Genomic DNA, 19299 nt, shown 5'->3' with positions numbered 1-19299 from the left:
TAACTTTTCTTTCTTGTGTGCTCTCCGTTAACTTTTCTATTTCTATTTTTTTTGCCCACCACCTCGCACCCAAATCCTTGACTGCTGTGGGTGGAAAATGAGAAAAGCGAGGGGCCGGCCGGTGGGCTTTTCATTCAGCCTCTTATTACTCGGAGCCCAACTATTTATAGCTACTCAGATGTCTGTGCAATTGCCGTTCGTGTGGTTGCAGTGCGTTGAGTGAACCACCTTGACCCACTCTAATTGCAATTGCACCGCCTAATGTCCAATGCTCTCAGCCGAGCCAAAAGCAAACCAAATAAAAAGTGAAAAACTGAGCAAAAAAAACAGTCAGTAGTCGGCTTTTGGCCAGGCCAATCAGTGGAGCACTTAAACGCCCAATTGGTTATTGAGCCGATAGACATTTCAATTAAATTTTCATCGCAATCGCGACTTGTTTGGTGGGCGGAGCAAACCTTTATTAGTTTTAAAAATTTATTTGTTCCAACGCAGGCCGCAGGCAAGTTGAATATTAATGAACCTAATTGAAAAAGTTCGGATGAAACAGCAGCGAGCAAAACAATAACCCAAAGTATTTTGCGCAGCCAGGAATTAATTTCCAAATTAGGGCGAATAAATGTTGTGGGCAAAAGTTGCAGAAAGCCTTGAGGAAATCATACCACTCGCTGGGCCAAGTCTCAATACTCAATTTACATAATTACGCACATTCGACGGAAACTTATAAATATTTATGCCGATGCTTAAAATTTAAGTTGCTTGTTGGTTTTGCAGACGACAAAATGTAAAAAGGGGACAGATTTCCAGGATTAAACCAGCGGGGCTGAGAAATAAGGCCTACAATTTATTCACAGGCAGGAAAGTGAGTTCATGTCAGATATTTAAATATCTTAAAATTATTATATAGGAAGATTTTCTAATCCCCTAATCAGCAACTGCAACTGCTTAGATAATTCTTTGGTTATCTACAATGAATCACATAAAACACTCATTATTCAAACAATAACCATTCCGTATCTGTGGCGACTGAAAGTGTTTTATAAGCACGTTTTTAAATGCATCAGCAGTTGCGCGACCTCATGTAGCCTTTTACTGCGAATCGAAAAGACTACGCCATCGAAAGCAATTTCTATAAAAATAAAGAAACCCAAGTGAAAAGTGAATTACTCGTAAATTATATTTGTCGCAGCTCGTTTTTGGGTAGCGCTGAAATTTAACATGAATCTCACGTCAGTCGTTTCGCCGAACGACCCAGCCAAACCAAAATCTCAAATTGTGCAATGTTGAATCATGAGCAGAGTTCGGCTTGGATTTGGTTGACTGATGGACGGGTGGTGGTGACGACGACAAACACGGCGATGATGGATCGGATCAGGGGATCCGGGCGGGTAATTGCCACCCAAATGAGCGACAGCCAGCAGGTGACCACTGGCCGCAGGTCGAACTCGGCATTCCATCCAATGCCGCATCTGCCCGTGAAAACCAAATGGATTCACACTTTTCGGGTGTCCCATTGCACTTGCAGTGAATCAAATGAGTGCCGAGCATCGCTTTCAGTACTTTTCCATGTATTTCCACTCGAATCAGTTGAGCATGAAACTATGTTTCGGATATCTCTTGGCGATATGATTCAAGCTGATTATGTGGATGGATTTACTCTTTGTAGAAAACTTTTCCACGCACGTGGTTTTACTAAAAGCATATAAAGAGAGGTGACAGGTTAATCATTACATGTTGCAGTTTTTAGCTTATTTAAACTGTGTTAAGTTAACAAATTGACAAGAACAAAATGTTTATGCATACAACAAATGGCTGAGCTACTTATTTATTTCGCAGGCAGTATATTCAGAAAATCTAATAATATCTGCCTACTCTATGCTGTTCTTTCAAAAAGTGAATCAATCTAATACTTACTCACATTCATATACGAGTATATTCACATTCCTTCTGCAATTGCAATTATACCCAATCCAAACTACCTCTTGCAGCACAAATATGTCGAGCGATTCGAGTCGAAGGATCCAGGTGCCCGAGGAGCTAAAGGAGGTGCTGCTGCAGTTCTCGATCTCCTTCCTGGTGGAACAACCGCCGGACGTGATCGATTACGCCGTGGAGTACTTCACCAAACTGCAGTCGGAACGCCCGAGCGTCTCTCACACGGATCAAAGCACCGATGACCAGCTGAGCGTCAACTCACAGGATGCCGATGGTAAGTGGAGTTTTACTTTATTCGAGCAGCTTCTTTAAGCTGCCGGAATCCGGTGTGCTCCTCTTTTTTTTTCTATTTTCGTTTCCAAAACAATTCGATTGCGTGTCCTGTCAACTTTTTCTTGGCTTAACTGCCAGCCCAAAGTCCTCTTCGTTTTGCATTTTCTGCTGCTGCGTGTTGGAAAATTCCTGCCGGGGATAGTTGCACTTTTTCCACATACTTTTCCAGAGCTCTGTTCACCCAGTCCGTGCTCCATTTCCGCCCAAGCGATTTTCCATGAACTGCTGCGTAGTGGATGCAAATCTCTGTCAATTCGGTTCGACATATAGACAATCTGCTGGTGTAATTCCCCCAACAATTCCTGCCAATTTTTTTGGCCGTGAATAGGTCGGGGGAAATCAAGATTTATTTGGCTGGCCGAAATTGAAAAGTTTTTCCGTGCATCAGATGATTTTCCCATCCTTTCGAGCTTTTTCCTGCGGCACGTGTTCAGATAATTAGCCTGGGCCACGCATATGGCCATAAATCGTTGGGTTCCCACAAGGAGCATACAAAATAAGAAATTAAATAATGATGCTGATGAAGCTTTGGCCGCGTTCAATTTGCTCCTGATCCTGCTCCAGATTCTGCTCCTGCTACTGCCCCTCTGGGTGGGACTCCTCTGTCTGCGGGCTTTTGTTCACAGCTTCCTTTTGCGTGTTTATCTTCCGGTTAATCAAACACGCAGCCCTCGAGGGAGGAGGCGGACGACGCCATGTCAAGTGGGTGGACTGCTGGCCGGGCGGACTTGGGGTGGCAGATGAAATGGGGCACACTGCTGCTGTCATTAAAAATCTATTAATTGTGCACACAGCAGACCGAAGAGCTGATCCAACTTGCAGCTGCCAATCCTTTTGCTACTTGAATACTAGATCCACGCGCAGTCAGACTTTCCAAACGCCAACTAGCTTGTGTCGGTTGAAGGGGCGTTAACTAGGTTGAAGGATTATATTATATCTTGCTTAAAAAGTAACTACTCTGTTGAAGATGTAAAGGAGCTTAAACTATTACTATTACCACAAAAGATCAAACTTTAAAAGGTATTAAAGGAGATTCTTTCTCATATATATATTTTAGATGGCTTGCTGGAGACATATAGTTAAAGAATGGATACATTTAAATTTTAAAAAACTTTCCACTTCCACTTTCCATTTCCATATATTTCGATAACTAGAACCACCAAACTTCCAGCACATTCATTCCGGGATCCAAAAGCATTAAAGTTGTAGACCTTTGTCTCACTATTAACGTCTGGCTGCCATGGCCAACTTCATCCGCTTTAAATGCCCAGTGAAGCCAGCGAAATTGCTTCCAGCTTCTGCCAGCAACTGAAGCGAATATGGCACGCAAATAGCTACTGGCCACGCCCACCGCCCACTTACCACGCTTTTCCGCCCTCTTGGATTTTCCATCGATCGGAATCTGTATTTTTGTGCTTTGATGTCTATTCGTGGCCGGAAACCTTGCAGCACAGTTTCTGTTTAACTTTGGGCTTTAAACTTGCTGAGACATTAATATCGCGCATACGCTATGTAGGCCTTTGTGGCTCAATAAGGCGTGTGTGTGTGTTTTGGGCAGGTGGTCAAAGGTATGCGCTGGGCATGGAACTTTTTATTAACACTCCCGTTGGCCACAGCGTCAAACCGAGGGAAGAAGCGGGAACAACGGTTGGATGGATGAGCGTATGGCCAGGCGATGGGCAGGTGGAGGGTTATGTTTTGCAGGACTTGCTGGACCAGTGAAGCATACTGATGAACAGCTCAGCAGCCGCATACGCTTCATCGGGCACACAGGGCGCATGACACGCCCCGTGGCGAGGGGGAGGGGCGGTGGTGCGGGGCGGGGGCGGTTGCCGAGTGGAGTGAGTTACATTTCAACATTATTGACATGCCAGCAGCGTTTGTGGCAGGACTCTAGGCTGGCACTCGTTGGGCCAACCTGAACGGAAATGCCATCTCTTTCCTTTCATCCATCCTATTTGCTCTGCAACAACGGAGCGTCCTCCTGTTGCGCTTAATAATAATGTGTATATGAATGCTTATATGAAAAAGCTGAGGGAATGCTCATGTTAATCAAGACAAAGCAAAGTGGTGCTGCTATTTATAACGCAGCACGGAAAGAATTTGGATGGGTGTCATTTTTTGTATAGAATGATATTAAAATGTACAATGGTTATGCTTAAAATGTGTTAAACTTAAGCTTTGAAACGTCTTTAGTAACTTTTTAGCAGCTGTTTCCCTGTAAATAAGTGTTATTTCCAGTACAATAGATTCTTTTGCTTGGGAACCCAAGTATTGTCCAACTGTTTGGTATTTTCTCTCAGTGTTTAGCTAACAAAGCGACAGGCAGCTGGCACACCCACACACACACAGGGAGCTGTATAAATAGACGGCCGACTAACACTGGACCGCTTGAGTGGCGTGTTGTGCTGCCTACTTACAGGCACTATTTCCGCCTTGGTTTGACGTTTGCCTGTCATCAGCGACTCCAGCGGACGTGGATGGCGATGTGGTTGGTGATGCTGCGATGCGGCGATGCGGCGATGCTGTGCCTCTTGTGGCACCATTGGCACTTTCAGTCGCTCGGAGGACGTCACAAGGATAGCACGCACATCCAAAACCGTCCTTCAGTCGGTTTGTCACTCAGTTTTTGAGCCCGTTTGCTTGCTGGCCAGGCATTCATTTATTCACTCATTCATTCATTCATTCCGGCTCACGTCGTCAGCGCCGAATGTTGTCGTCCTATATAGAAATATATATATATATATATCTCGATCTCTCGTTGCCGTCACTCGCAGTCGTCCTCGTTGCTGTTTTTTCACTCCGCTAATGAAATTAATGCAGACAACTTTTTATTTGCCATCCTTAATTGAATTCCCCAGCTTATTTGCCTGAGTGCATGTGTGTTTGTGGAGCAAGAAACTTACTTAATTGAAATACTTTCGGTGCATCAATTACCAAATGATATTCAAAGTTTTGCCAGCGGACTGAGTTGACATCTCAAATCTTTCAAATCTAAAGATTTCCCGCCTCAATTAGTTTTCGTTTTTGACCAAAGCAAGGATTTAGCTTAGCATGCAATCTGATTTCAATTTTAATACCTAAAAAGAAGTTGCACTTCATTTTAGAGTGTTAATTACTTTTCAGTTGCAAAGAAAGATCTAAATCTAAATCTATCGACACATAAAACATCTTGTGATGGTCTCAAAATTACATCGAATAAATATTTTGAAAAATAATGCGCGCAGTTTTGACTAGATAGTTTCAAGTTGAAACATCAAATATCCCATAAATAAGGAAACGTAAGTTTATGTGATTGATAGACGTTTGCTAATTTTCTCCTAATTACCAGACTGTAAATCAGAAATCTCAACAGACCTTGCACACTAGGTTGCAATACAAACCAGACCACATCACGGAGGCAATTGCCATCCAAGATTTCGAACGTGGGCGTCACTACTGCTACCCACACAATGCAAACAGACAGACGGAGGAGATTCATTCAGGGCTTGGATAAATACTTATCTGGAGGGGAAATGGACGTGCACTTGGCCCGTCTAGGTTTACAATTTTTGTGGCCTTTGGCGGTTAGGGAAACTTGAGGGAAATCCAGAATGCGTGCCTGGGAAACTGTTGCGTAATTGCATCATTAGGTTGACACTCTAACTGGCAACTTGACACGACTGCGAGTGGAAAACTGCGGGCTGCAACGTAAACATTTTGTGCCAATCCAAATACAAAACCAAATCTGAATCCGAATCAGCAACAGAACTATGTGATTTTGATGTGGTCGAGCACAGAGCACAGATACACAAACAATTTCGACTGACTTGCTGAAGGCTTTGCCAAACATTCGAGTGCATAAATATTTATTACGCATACGCAGCGTGTGACGGGAAAGCCAAGCGCTCGGTTTTGTATGGTTTTTTCACTCTTTTTTTTTTTGTTGCGTCTACATACATCAGTCACCTTGGGTTACATATACACCCAACACATTTTTATTTCTACTTATTTTTAAACGTGTTCATGCCTAACTGGTTTTTATTTTCGCGCTCGTTGCAACCGATTTGAAATCGTAACTAAATTCGGAAACACGCACAGAAAGCAGCAGCAGTGCAATTGAAAATGTCCACTCAGGTGTCTGGTAATTTATTGGCTGGTGAGTAGTGGCTTTGCTTTGCTTGGCCAAAGCAAAAACCGAATTTCGTTGACCAAAAATATATACAGTGTGTAGACAGTCAAAAAACATGAGCACTTAAGGTGTTGTTGTCGTCGGTTTGAATGTATAATTACAGCAATCGGTTTTGCGGTCATGTGAAGCTGGGCAAACATTGAAATATCTGTAGCAGGCAGGGAAGTGAAACGATCAGCCTTGATTGCCTCGCATGTTTCAACAAATATTCTGTCAGCTGGACAATGCCTCATATTTGTGCTGTTTCTGAAAGGCATTCTACAAACTATAGTACATCTGGGATTGTCACACGCAAAAAAAGGTCAAAGAGTTCGCCAACCCATTCTAATTTTAGCAGTGACTATGATGTTTTAGAGTGTGGAACACAATGGAAAACAGATTCAAATTGTTTTTTGTTTGGAAAAACAAACTAATAAATATGTTATAATTCTATAAAGATACATCAAAGCTGTATCGAATTCAATTTCACATATTAGCCGGGTAATAGATTTCTTAAAAATATCTTCATATCTGACACTTTAAGCGTAAATGATTCTTTTCCGGTGTAAAAGCCTGAAGCTGAGTGAAAAATTTTGCAGATGCTCTCAGAGTTTCCCGTACATGGCTCCAAATTCCATTGGATTATGCTGCCTGTCGTTGATATGCGAGCTCCTCTGCATTTTCATTTGAATTGCAATTGTGGCGCAGCAGGAGATGTGCCAGACCAGCAGATTCCGGGCTGATGCCAGTGCCCAGATAGCCGGGCATTTTGTCGTTCATTAAATGAAGACGTTGCCGTTCCATGGGATACACTTTGAGAGGCACTCAATAAACAATATATACCATATGTCTGATTTATGATTTCTTTTCGTTTCATTGTGATTCAGCGGAACCACCAGTGATGGCCAGCTCGCGCCGCAAATCAGTTTTCGCCGAGGCCTACGATCCGGAGGCGGATGACGACGATGATGGCGCCACCGCCGTGTTCCCCAAGACAGATGAGCAGCGCGCCCGGCTGGTCGAGTCGGTGAAGAACGTCCTCCTCTTCCGATCCCTCGAGAAGGAGCAGGTTCGCATCTACACACTACATAAATCATAAGTCCCTTTGGGGAGCTGGAGGAAGCGATGGGAAAGGCAACGGAGCAGGCATACACGCATCAGTGTTTAACCCGAATAAGTGTCTGCCTGCGGTTTTCCTTTTACGGGGGATTATCCCCCATCAGGCAGGCTTCCCTTCCCCTGCTCCACCAAAAACACACCCACACCATGCGCCTTGTAACTGATTTGTTTTCGCAGATGAACCAAGTCCTGGATGCCATGTTCGAGCGGAAGGTTCAGCCGGGTGACTTTATCATCCGCCAGGGTGACGACGGCGATAACTTTTATGTTATTGAATCGTAAGTAAAACAAAACAAATTTCAATCAAACTCCATGAATAATGCACACTTTCTGTTTGCCAAAAGTTAACGTGAAGTTGTGGTAACTTTTCATGATTTTATTTGGGCTGCCTCAAGCTTGGCTTCGATATGGAAGTACTCTCTTTAAAATGATTGCAAACCTGTTTAGAAAAATGATAAGCTATACTATGCTACTAATACTATGGCATTTTGTGGCATTTCACATTGAATAAAACAAATATTTGTTTAATTTAAGTATTCATTACGGCCGCAGATATAAGCGCAACTTCGTACAACATTTTAACCGCAATCGAGCAAATTTTCCATATGTATATGGATGCGAATTAACCATTTTAGGATGAACTCAAAGAACTATAACCGCAAAATTACTCATGCTGACAAGAGAAGCTCATTCATTTGCGAGCGGCTTAATTAATTCGTGTTTGAATGCGAATTAGTATTTGATATGGCAATTAATGAGTACTTGCATATTGATGAGCACACACACGCAGCGCATCAATTATAAATTGCATTCAATTAAAGTGGATTTTTAGTGCTTTCCCGGTAACGTCGTAACCCCCGCATTTTCTCCCTTCCCCATTTTCGCAGTGGCGTCTACAAAGTCTATATTAATGACAAGCACATTAACACCTACAATCACACTGGACTCTTCGGTGAATTAGCGCTGCTCTACAATATGCCCAGGTATGTGCGACTCTCGTATTTGATCGGTTCATTTAGTCAAATTTTCCGCGCTGTCTGACCCACAATTACAATGTGCTAATGGCTGTATACATATATATATATATATACGTGTCTCTAATGTTGAACTTAAATATCTAGAGCGGCCACCGTTCAGGCGGAAACGAGTGGTCTACTTTGGGCCATGGATCGCCAGACCTTCCGCCGCATCCTCTTGAAGTCGGCCTTCAGGAAGCGGAAAATGTACGAGGAGCTGTTGAACAGCGTGCCCATGCTGAAGGCTTTGCAGGTGAGTAACTTCGCTCCCACTGCTCCCCCAATCGATATCATATATCACCCACCTCTCTTGTGCTCCAGAACTACGAACGCATGAATCTGGCGGATGCCTTGGTTTCGAAGAGCTACGACAATGGCGAACGCATCATCAAACAGGGTAAGTGAATGGCAAAGTTGGGGGACCAACTCCCTGAGGTAAATCAATCTTTGCAATCTTTGCTATTTCTCTGTGGATTGTGTACTTCACTTTTGCGTGGAATAGAAAGGTTTAGATAAAATTACAATTCCCCAATTAAACCGATGGATTGGTAAAGAAAACCAAAGATCTCAAGGGAAACCTTTTAAATGGTTATGATTATTTATTAATAATCTTGGGATTAAATGGAATTAATTTTCAAATTATTGTGATTTCCGTAGAATGTCAAGTAAATACCCACAAAAATATAACTACTTAAATATATCATCACTTAAAGCGGAAAAGATTCTATACCTTTTGGAGCCCTTCTAATGGCAGCGATTTTTTTGCCCGATTCCCAGGTGACGCCGCCGACGGCATGTACTTCATTGAGGAGGGAACGGTATCCGTGCGCATGGACCAGGACGACGCCGAGGTGGAGATCTCCCAGCTGGGCAAGGGACAGTACTTCGGCGAGCTGGCGCTGGTGACACATCGACCCCGGGCAGCATCCGTCTACGCCACGGGCGGCGTCGTCAAGCTAGCATGTGAGTGTCCTGGCCGGCGGAATGGCTACACGGAAAGCGTTTCAGTCGATCTCCCGTTTGACCTAATCCCTAATGCTTTTGTTCTTTGTCCTGTCCACGTCCCATGCCCCATTCCTCGTATGTTTTGTGCACTGTGTGTAGTCCTGGATGTTATTTGCTTCGAACGCTTAATGGGAAAGTGTAGTGGGGGCATTCAGCGTAGCATTAGTGGGTATCGCTATCTGGAACAGGATCTGCGCGAATATTTCGGCAACTTGCCGCTTAATTAGCTTTGTAGTTGTAGAAATAGAAGTAGTAGTAGTTGCAATCCCATTTTCATGACTCCAATTGATTGACAAAACTTGATTTAAGTCCCAAAAGTGGATGCGGTCATGAAAATGGGTCCTTTAATTAAGAAATATTCATTAAATATATATTATTTAACTCCAAAATCCGTCCAGTCCTAGACACAGAGGCCTTTGAGCGCATCATGGGCTTCCTGACCGATGTACTCAAGCGCAATATCGTGATCTATGAGCAAATGTTCACCGACATGGCCCGCCGTAATACGAATTTGTGAAGAAATCAGTTTGAAGCGTTCCTAATTTTGTAGTTTATTTTATTCCAAATTTGCAAATGTACCATATACCATAATTCAAGTCTACCATAGCTATTCAAAATTTAAGAAAGTAAATAAAGCCAGTTTCGTTCCGACACACACGCACATAATGTTACATGTTATGGGAAAATCCACATCATTCCTGAAATTAAACCCACAGCACTATGAAATTTGAATGTCTGAAGCTGACACAGGCACTAAAGGTTGATGGATCGGTAAGAGATGGAAATGCAGATGATATAGTGGGGCCTGTGGTGATCAAGAACTGAACTCATAATGGTTATCCCATTGGATTTGGTGTGTGGTGTGTGCTAATACGTTGTTTAATAAGTACTACTAAACAGCCAGTTCCCAAGAAATCCCAACATCCTCAGCATGCACTAAGTGTTTCAAACGCATTTCATAAAGTTGACACCTTAACTAATGATTATTTACCACTTTTCCATGTAGTCCTCGATGTCAAGGCCTTTGAGCGTTTGCTGGGTCCCTGCATGGATATTATGAAGCGCAACATTGACGACTACGAGTCGCAGTTGGTGAAGATATTCGGCAGCAAAAACAATATCACCGATACACGATAAAAAGTCTGAACAACCAACCAACCAACAAAACAACCAACCAACAACCACCATCAACAGCTAGAACACACGGCAACTGAAAGTGAAAGGTCACTTGCAGGCTTCTTAGGATTTTATTTTGTAACCATGTTTCTTTCTAATTGAGCAACTCAACGGACAGCAGATAAGAGATAAGAGCAGATCACAAGCCACAGCAATGCACAAATACCAAACAAAACACAAGGACACAAAATCATTTAAACTTAATCATGAATATTTGATAATTGAAATTAATCTATAATACTACGATAATAATGATTATGATGATGATAAGATAGTGTTGATCATGTTGGGGAGAAGCTTCGCCATGTTTCTAATCCAAAACAAAAAAGCAAGCAAGCTGGCGAGTTAAGAATTGTATTGTATGTATTTAGCAATTGTAATTTGTAATGTATTTAATTGGGCAAAACTGAATTCAAATGCAATCAGCAAAGAGAAGCAACAACAAACGATTGGCTCAACGGAAATGTTAAAAATACTAATTTAAGTTTTGTTTATTCATAACTTTTTGTTATCCATTGATTTATTCATAATTTAGAAAATAACGCAATCACTTGTTTCTTTGGCTGCTAGTTACTGATAAGTAAAAAGAAGAGTAAGAAAATATATCAAATAAGAGCAAATAGAACACACACACACGCACACAACACACATCAGCTAAGATCCCACATCAATCGGGAGATACTTACCCCAGAATCGAGAAGTATTCGAGCGGGGAACCCCAAACCAACAACCAATTAATGTTTGTATGTACTAGTCTATACAAGAAGCATCGGAGAGTAGGAAAGATATCAGATTTGCAGGTCCCCGAGATGATGAAGGCTTTCCACTTCCTAAAGCGATCTCACAATAGGCACACGAGGATGTTATTTTGTTATTCAGTTCTCGGAGCGGAACGAAAAGAAAACAAATAAGTAAGGCTAATGGCACAATCAATATGTTGCATGGGATCAACTTAGAAAACTTTGAGAAAAACTAGCGAAAAATACGAAATTTAGCTGAGAGCGCGGGTTGAGAACGGGAAAAGGAAAAGGAAAAGTGGAGTGCACCAGCACCAGGGGATAATTGCTTAGACCGCTTTTCGATATATCCTTATATGTATTCATATCCTTTATATCCTTTTTCGGGCCATGGCGAAAAGGAATCCAAGCAATATCGATGGCCTGGATAATGTGTACTTAGTATGTCCCACTGTTTTTGTTGCTGTTCAATACCTGTTCTACCCTATACCTAAACACATACCTATATCTCTATTTATATAACTGAATGAGCTTAAACTATGGTAACGCCTACCTAAATCTTAACGACTCCAACTACTTTATATGAGTGTAACCGTATTGTTTTGAACAAACAGCGTAACTAAACAAATCGTAGAGGGATAATCAATGAACTTGCATACATACGTAGGTATAATATTAAATTAAATTAAATTAAATCAATTCAACTGGCATACCAACAGTCGACAGGTGTTCAAAGCTAAAAGAAACTACATATAAAGAAACCGAAAATATCATATGTGTAAAATTGTAAAGCTGCTGCAAGGCGTTCAAATTGCCAGCGAGGAATAATACAACTAAAGTATATAAAAGTATGTTTTTAATCTTAATTGGTGTCTAGTCTATGTTCAAGACTTTAAAGCAACAAATTCTTGGAAATTTTCGAAACAAAAAGAACGCGATGAGATGACGAGTTCGAGAAAAACATAAATAATAACTATTATATCAAGCGAGTAAAGTTATAGAAATTAATTAAGGTGCAGAAAGTGCTGGCCATTTTCTTCCACAAACCAACAACCACAACACGCACACACACTCCACCCACACAACAACACTTACGCACACACACAAGCCATATTGAATACTGTCATCAAGCAAAGCTCAAAAAAAAGAATATTTAAAAAATCGTTGAAATCACCGATGACAAGCTCTAAACGCGCAAACTTCAAATTAAAGTCACAGAGGAACGAGTACATTAAATACAAAAATAGTAAAGCCTATTCGTATTTTAACTGTTGTGTTGTAATTATGCATAAAGCGTATTAATTATGTATGTGTAACAAAAATAAAAGAGAAAAACAAATACAAACGAAAAGAAAACAAATAAAGAGTATGTATTACTAAACAAAACAAAAGCATATTTCCAGAATTGAAGGTGTAGACACTGAGAGAAAGGGAAGCACACATTTTATTTAAATTAAGCGCCGAAGAAGCTGCATTAACACATTAAAAAGCCAATCAAATTCAAAGTTTCCTGCTTTTGCCATTAACATTATTATTATTATTTCCCTTATTATCATTTACCGATGCCAAAACATTGATTTAATTAACGAGCGGTTAATAGAATGGCAAAGAATGTTTATTTATAAGACCGAAGCGATAATGATTATTTAAATATGAAAGAATTCAACTAACTTCATATTAAGATGTCCTTGTTATGTCGCAAAGAATTAATAAAAATAAAAGTGAAAAAACAATTGAAAACCAGAAAAAGCAAACATGACGAATTAATACCAGTTTAATAAATGCGATAAAACAAATAAAACGATATTTTCAATGGGAACCGTATGGATTTGGGTAGCCTAAATAACAATAAATAAGATTTAAGTCAAGTTTGGTGAGAAATAGTTAACTGAAAATGAGGATACTGAGTACTATACTTACCTCGATGGTCTCGTTTCTCTTCAATGATTGTTGAATTGATTTTGTTGAATTTATAATTTTTATTCACTTAAAAATGTAGCTCCAAATACACTTATAATTTTACGGTGTTTAATATATGTATTTATCTTTAAATGTATGTGTGTATGTGTATCGTTAATAATTATGTTTATAGAAACTCATATATCGGAGCCACTCTACCGACAATGCACGAATGATTAGTGTGAGGCGCGGAATTGTTCGCCAATTAAAATGGTTTCGGATTAGGCGAGCCCAAATCGAAATGGGAACCTTATCCTGCTGCACGGATCCGCGACCAAGAGTAAGGAGGGTATCAAAGAAGTGAATATTGAATCGGGTATGTCATCTGATTTCGCCGTCGGCTGAATGTCTTGGCCAATGGTTGCTGTAGTAAGTTACCGCCTCCAGGATGCGAATGTGATTGGTTTTGCTTGCTCGGTTTTACGGAAAAAATTCATTTAAAAAGTTCCATTTTGTGGTTTTGTTTTGCAGTGTAAAACTAGAAATCTAACTGTAAAGATCATCGTCGCCGTTGTCGCCGGGCGAGTTAACTGGCAAGTTGTTACCAGATCCTGAGGTGTTACCGGTTTGACCGGGGAATCTGCAATGACACATACATTTCCATCAGTAACGATTGCAACAAGAAAGAACATTCGATTCTCACCTGAAGTTCTGTCCGAATCCACGGGACTGCTGCAAAGTCTGGGCAAACATCTCGTATTTCCTGATGTCATTATCGGACACCGAACGACGAGCGAACTTCATGGCCTCCTCAAAGTGGGCGCTGGTAATCTCCGGCACTGGATCGTCCTCGTCCATCTGATTATATGGTAAATAGTCAAACATAAACATTCTTATTTTTTGCGCTATGCTAAATGACTTACGTCCATCGCCGAGTTCTGGTTTTCGGCGCGCTCCTTCTCGCGACGAATTTCAGCCTCGATGGCCTGTCGGATGGCCAGCTTGCAAGCCCGCTGGCAGATCTCGGTCAGATCGGCGCCAGAGAAACCCTGCGTCACCTTGGCGATGTAGGTAAGGTCTACTTCCTTGGCCAACGGCGACTTGCGCAAGTTAGCCTTCAGGATAGCCTCACGCGACTTGTCATCGGGCAGCGGAATATAGATCAACTGATCCAGACGGCCCGGACGGAGGATGGCCGGATCGATAATGTCCGGGCGATTGGTGGCTCCGATGATGAACACGTTCTTCTTGGCTCCCATGCCATCCATTTCGGTAAGGATCTGGTTGATCACACGATCAGCGGCGCCGCCAGCATCGCCAACATTACCGCCACGGGCTTTGGCGATCGAGTCCAGCTCGTCGAAGAAGAGCACACAAGGAGCCGCCGAGCGGGCCTTATCGAAGATGTCGCGCACGTTGGCCTCAGACTCGCCGAACCACATGGTCAGCAGCTCGGGACCCTTGACTGAGATGAAGTTCGCCTGGCACTCGTTGGCAATGGCCTTGGCCAGCAGCGTCTTACCGCAACCAGGGGGTCCGTAGAAAAGGACACCACGACTGGGCTGCATACCAAACTTCAAGAACTTGTCCGGATGCTCCACTGGGTATTGTACCAGCTCCTGCAATTCCTTCTTGACGCTCTCCAAACCACCGATGTCTGTCCAGGTGGTGTTCGGCACCTCCACAACAGTTTCACGCAGTGCCGATGGACTGGACTTGGTCATAGCGTAGCGGAAGTTCTCCATTGTCACGGCCAGCGACGCCAGCACCTCGGCATCGATCTTATCGTCTTCCAAATCGATGAGGTCCATCTTCTCACGGATTTGCTGAAGGGCAGCCTCAGAGCACAGTGAAGCCAGATCAGCGCCCACATGTCCGTGGGATTCGGCAGCAATCTGCTCCAGGTCAACGTCATCATGCAGCTTCATGTTCTTGGTGTGAATGCGCAGCACCTCCAGTCGACCAGTGGCATCTGGAATGCCGATGTCAATCTCACGATCAAAACGTCCAAAGCGACGCAGGGCCGGGTCAATGGAGTTGGGTCTGTTAGTGGCAGCCATAACGATCAGATGGGAGCTCTTCTTCATGCCGTCCATGAGGGTCAAAAGCTGCGACACAATGCGACGCTCCACCTCGCCATGGGTCTTGTCTCGCTTGGGGGCAATGGCGTCGATCTCATCGATGAAGATGATAGCCGGCGAGTTTTTCTCGGCTTCCTCAAAGGCCTTGCGCAGATTCGATTCCGACTCTCCGGCTAGCTTGGACATGATCTCCGGTCCGTTAATCAGGAAGAAAAAGGCTCCGGTCTCGTTGGCCACAGCCCTGGCAATCAGGGTCTTACCGGTACCCGGGGGACCGTACATAAGGATACCACGCGGTGGCTTCACACCGATGGCCTTGAAGAGCGATGGATGCCGCAAAGGCAACTCAACCATCTCCTTGATTTGGGCTAGCTGCTTGCGGCAACCACCGATATCATCGTAGCCAACGGCGTTTAGGGACTCCTCCTCCTCCTCACGCTTGATCGGATCACCGTCGCAGAAGATTACCGTCTCGGGAGCTACGATGCAGTAGGGCTCCGGGTCGGTCAGAACCACCTTGAACTCAATTGGACGCATGGCGGCGCGCACAATGAAGTTGTCGCCCATGTGGATTGGCCGATAGGCCTCTAGGAAGTACGGCTTCAGATAGATCTCGAACAGGTTGCCGGTAACGCCTTCGGTGGTTTCGTCGATGGGCAGGATGCGCACCCGCTTGCCGTACTTGACGTCCGGGCAGGACTGCACGGAAACCACATCCGAAAGATGGACGCACAGGTTGTTGCGCACCACGCGGTTCATTCGGATCTTCTCGTCGGGGCAGGTGTCGTCCGAGAGCACGATGCACACCGTCTCCTTTCGGCGCTTGCCCTTCAGAATCACGGTGTCGCCACGGAAGAGCTGCAGCTCATCCATCTTCGCCTGATATAGTTTAAGGGGGCGAAGAGAATAGCCAAGTCATGTGAATAAGCCATGCGATGACGTGGCCTTTGGGAGAGTGATTCTTACCTGCGATAGCGACACCACAGAGTTGTCGTCATTCTGAGCCTCCTCCACAATCAGTCGGTTGGGACGGTCCTTGCGCTTCAGGATCGCCGTAGCCAGATCTTCACTGTGGGGTAGAAGAAAAAAGGATCGCGTAAGACTCATCTCTAAAGAAATATCTTATGTCCTGAAATTTGGCCTAACCGCTTATCGAACGAGGCTTTCGGCTTCATCTTCTCATCCTGCTCGCTGTGATATCCGCGCATAAAGTCCCTGGTATCCCCATCATGATCCATCTTATCGTTCTTGCCGCCGGACATTGTTTTTCTTTTTTTGTTAGTTTTGTTAAATATATGGAAACTACTTTCACCAGTAATACGGAATGGAACTAAGCATCTGGATAATTAGGCTAGCCGAATTATTTTTCGTAGCTAACGTGATGACGTGATTATTGATAGATTTGAGAACATAAAAGGTTATCACACTATATCGATCATAAAAATCTATATTAATCGGAATAATAGTACAAATTCTGGTTGATGGCTTTATTATATATTCCCATTGTTTATAGTCTTTAGTTATGAAAGAAAGTTTGTATTTTTTGTATTCGATGCTATCTTTTTTGGCGCCATTTGTTATAATAATATCTAAACTTTACTTAGTTGTATTTACACGAATTATTTAGAGGTAAATTATGGGATTTATTGGATTTATTGTTATTTAAACGATATATGTGTTGTATATTGACTACTGGCGAGTTGGGGGAGCATAATGATTAAAACTTCTAGAATTAATGCAATATCACAAAGGTATTACTAATAGGAAGCATAACTAGCATTGAAATATGTGGTTTTGGAATATAGAGTTTACAGTTTTCGCGACTTATTATCGAAATAGCTGCCATATATCCAGTATTGTTTTTTGTATCCAAAGCTATAACAACCGGAAAATCGTGTCCTCCAGCAATGGATGACTTGTATTTTTGGGACAACAAAGGGAAATCGTAAGTTTTCAAGCGGCAACAACAACTGCAAGGGCAGTAACACCAACAACAACAACGTACTGCAAATGGCGATTCTCGCTGGCGTTTTTTTTTTCTTCGGTTTTCAGGTTTGCCCTAGTTTCGCAACATTTTGCAACCGAGCAACGGAAAAGTCGCGCTAAATGTCTTAGTCTCGCGAAAATCGGCGAAAGCCTTTCACAATTAAATAATAGTATGTCTGCGATGTGGCCCTTGCATATTTTTTTCGGCTCAATGACTGAGCGAAATTTGTGAATTTCGACTTGGACCGACACAGTCGGCGTGTATTTGGGCGTCCAGTTCACTTACCCCTTGGAATCTGCCATGATTAACTAGTTGGCGTTGAACTTATTAACTTAATTGTACAATTCGGCGCGAGTCGGACTATTCGTTGAGCTGGAAATCGGCACTTTTAGTCAAATTCAAAGATGAGGCAGCAGAAACAGATTGGTGATGTGCGTAAGCAGACATTCATCGATTGGGCTTAGAAAACATCGATTGCACGCTGCGATGTTTTGTAAAAGAAATTGATGTGGCAACGCTAAAGGAAAGAGTGGCAACGTGTGCAGGAGCCCAACCTGGCTATGTTCGCTGGCAGATGTTCGCTGCTATGAAGTCATTCGCGATAACGTAGCTGCTTACGTTTTGATTGACAAAGTGCAGCATACTTTTCGGCTATGTCAATATCTAAAATATATGTAGGATGTATATGTAGAATTCAATAGGTCTATTTAACTTAGTTGTAGAAGTTTTGGAAGTAAGAATAAAATCACTAAAAACACTCGGCCATCAACCTGTCCCTACAATAACTGCTCAATCGGAGCTTAAGCTCGTATAAACTTTTTAGTATTCATGGTTTTGGCATTAACGATGCCAATTATGGCAGCGTTTTATTCAGCTTTACTTTCAGTTTTATTTTTTATCACTTAAGAGAGTGGCAGCGACGTCGGCAGAGCGGAGAGCAGCGCCATTGGGCGTGGTCGTTGCCCCAAAAGAATGGGAGCCAACTCCATGGAAACGCAGAACGAATTCAACCAATCGGCTGCAAGTCTCTTGTCTTCGAAGAGCGCCTGCGCAGAGAGCAAAAGAAAGTGGCGAGCGGAAACCAGTTTTTGTGATGGCGAGGGTGGTGATGAAGGGGAGGTGGGGAGTCGGGGTGGCTGAGAAAGATGGCCGTCGCCTTCCGCGACGCAGGAAGCTGCAAAAAGCGGAGGGGGTAGGGCAGCGGAACCGCCCCAGACCCAAAGTCACAATTATGGGGCACTCATTCATTGCGGTGTATGATGCAAACAGCGCTCTTCTCCCTTTTCAACCAAAAGCTGCTGTACAGTCCGACGTCTTTAGCTCTGATTTATTCACATGGATTTTTCTTTTGTTTTACTTGCTCGATTCTGTATTATACTTATTGTGAAGATACAAATTGACAAGACGACAAACGGTATATCTTCATTTATAAACCATTGGTTAGTATTGAATATGAAAAGAAATCCATGAGTAACATATTGGCTATGATTTACTTCAAAAGTCTTTATTCAGGTAATTAATTACTAAGATAGAATGTATACATTTTTGATTGAAATTTGTACACAATAAATAATAATGATTTAATATTCAGATAATATAAATCGTGCAGTTTATAATAGTAGGTTCTTCTGCGACGTCCTTCTTAGTAATTTGTTATGAAAAGGATATGTTTTAATTAAGTTGCATTCTTAGCACTGTAAGCCTGATAAATTATACGTACATATAAAGCTTATATAAGTTTGTCCATGTTTTTTACTTCCACCAAAGACTGGTTGCTCTTACGGACGCTCGACTGTACACCTCGCACCTCCAATCCGTTTAATCAGGCTTCCAAGGAGCCGCACAAGGGCGAGGATGGAGCGTT

The 19299-nt window shown here is 42.7% G+C and overlaps 2 protein-coding genes across 7 annotated transcripts in view; one reads left to right on the top strand and one right to left on the bottom strand.

The window, feature by feature from the left end:
- Window positions 1-13269, top strand: part of LOC6608440 (cAMP-dependent protein kinase type II regulatory subunit) — a 31660-nt gene extending 18391 nt beyond the window's left edge. For 3 of the 4 annotated variants that reach the window (XM_032716913.1, XM_032716914.1, XM_032716912.1), the window contains exons 3-10: window positions 1986-2206; window positions 7303-7484; window positions 7712-7812; window positions 8422-8517; window positions 8656-8803; window positions 8872-8947; window positions 9328-9513; window positions 10562-13269. In XM_032716913.1, coding sequence (XP_032572804.1) covers window positions 1993-2206; window positions 7303-7484; window positions 7712-7812; window positions 8422-8517; window positions 8656-8803; window positions 8872-8947; window positions 9328-9513; window positions 10562-10692 — 1134 coding nt within the window. In that variant the 5' untranslated portion in view covers window positions 1986-1992 and the 3' untranslated portion in view covers window positions 10693-13269. Of the gene's footprint in view, window positions 1-1985; window positions 2207-7302; window positions 7485-7711; window positions 7813-8421; window positions 8518-8655; window positions 8804-8871; window positions 8948-9327; window positions 9514-9654; window positions 10213-10561 lie in introns of those variants that run through there. The other variant, XM_032716915.1, reaches the window with a different exon arrangement.
- A 166-nt stretch (window positions 13270-13435) lies between these two features.
- Window positions 13436-17859, bottom strand: LOC6608439 (transitional endoplasmic reticulum ATPase TER94). Of its 3 annotated transcripts, none has more exons than XM_002033137.2 (5): window positions 17721-17859; window positions 16415-16517; window positions 14291-16327; window positions 14071-14225; window positions 13436-14007 (listed from the first exon to the last, which is right to left on the bottom strand). In XM_002033137.2, exons 1-5 carry the CDS (start codon window positions 17735-17737, stop codon window positions 13914-13916), a joined length of 2406 nt encoding a protein of 801 aa, XP_002033173.1. In that variant the 5' UTR covers window positions 17738-17859; the 3' UTR covers window positions 13436-13913. The 3 variants fall into 3 exon arrangements, with proteins under 3 accessions (XP_002033173.1, XP_032572801.1, XP_032572802.1); XM_032716910.1 differs by lacking the exon at window positions 17721-17859 and adding an exon at window positions 16595-16770; XM_032716911.1 differs by lacking the exon at window positions 17721-17859 and adding an exon at window positions 16595-16770 and having other exon boundaries at window positions 14071-14222.
- Between the last annotated feature and the right edge of the window lie 1440 nt (window positions 17860-19299).

This window comes from Drosophila sechellia, chromosome 2R (genome assembly GCF_004382195.2).
Source record: "Drosophila sechellia strain sech25 chromosome 2R, ASM438219v1, whole genome shotgun sequence".
Lineage (NCBI taxonomy): Eukaryota > Metazoa > Arthropoda > Insecta > Diptera > Drosophilidae > Drosophila > Drosophila sechellia.
The sequence above is the reverse complement of the archived record's forward strand: the minus strand, read 5'-3'. Positions and strand labels throughout refer to the sequence as shown.

Bases quoted from the DNA above. Each gene is read 5' to 3' on its own strand.
- LOC6608439 (XM_032716910.1), bottom strand. From the start codon at position 16,710: ATGTCCGGCGGCAAGAACGATAAGATGGATCATGATGGGGATACCAGG. The intron at 16,518-16,594 runs GTTAGGCCAAAT...TCTACCCCACAG, and splicing joins AAAGCCTCGTTCGATAAGCG to TGAAGATCTGGCTACGGCGA. The intron at 16,328-16,414 runs GTAAGAATCACT...AAACTATATCAG, and splicing joins CTGTGGTGTCGCTATCGCAG to GCGAAGATGGATGAGCTGCA.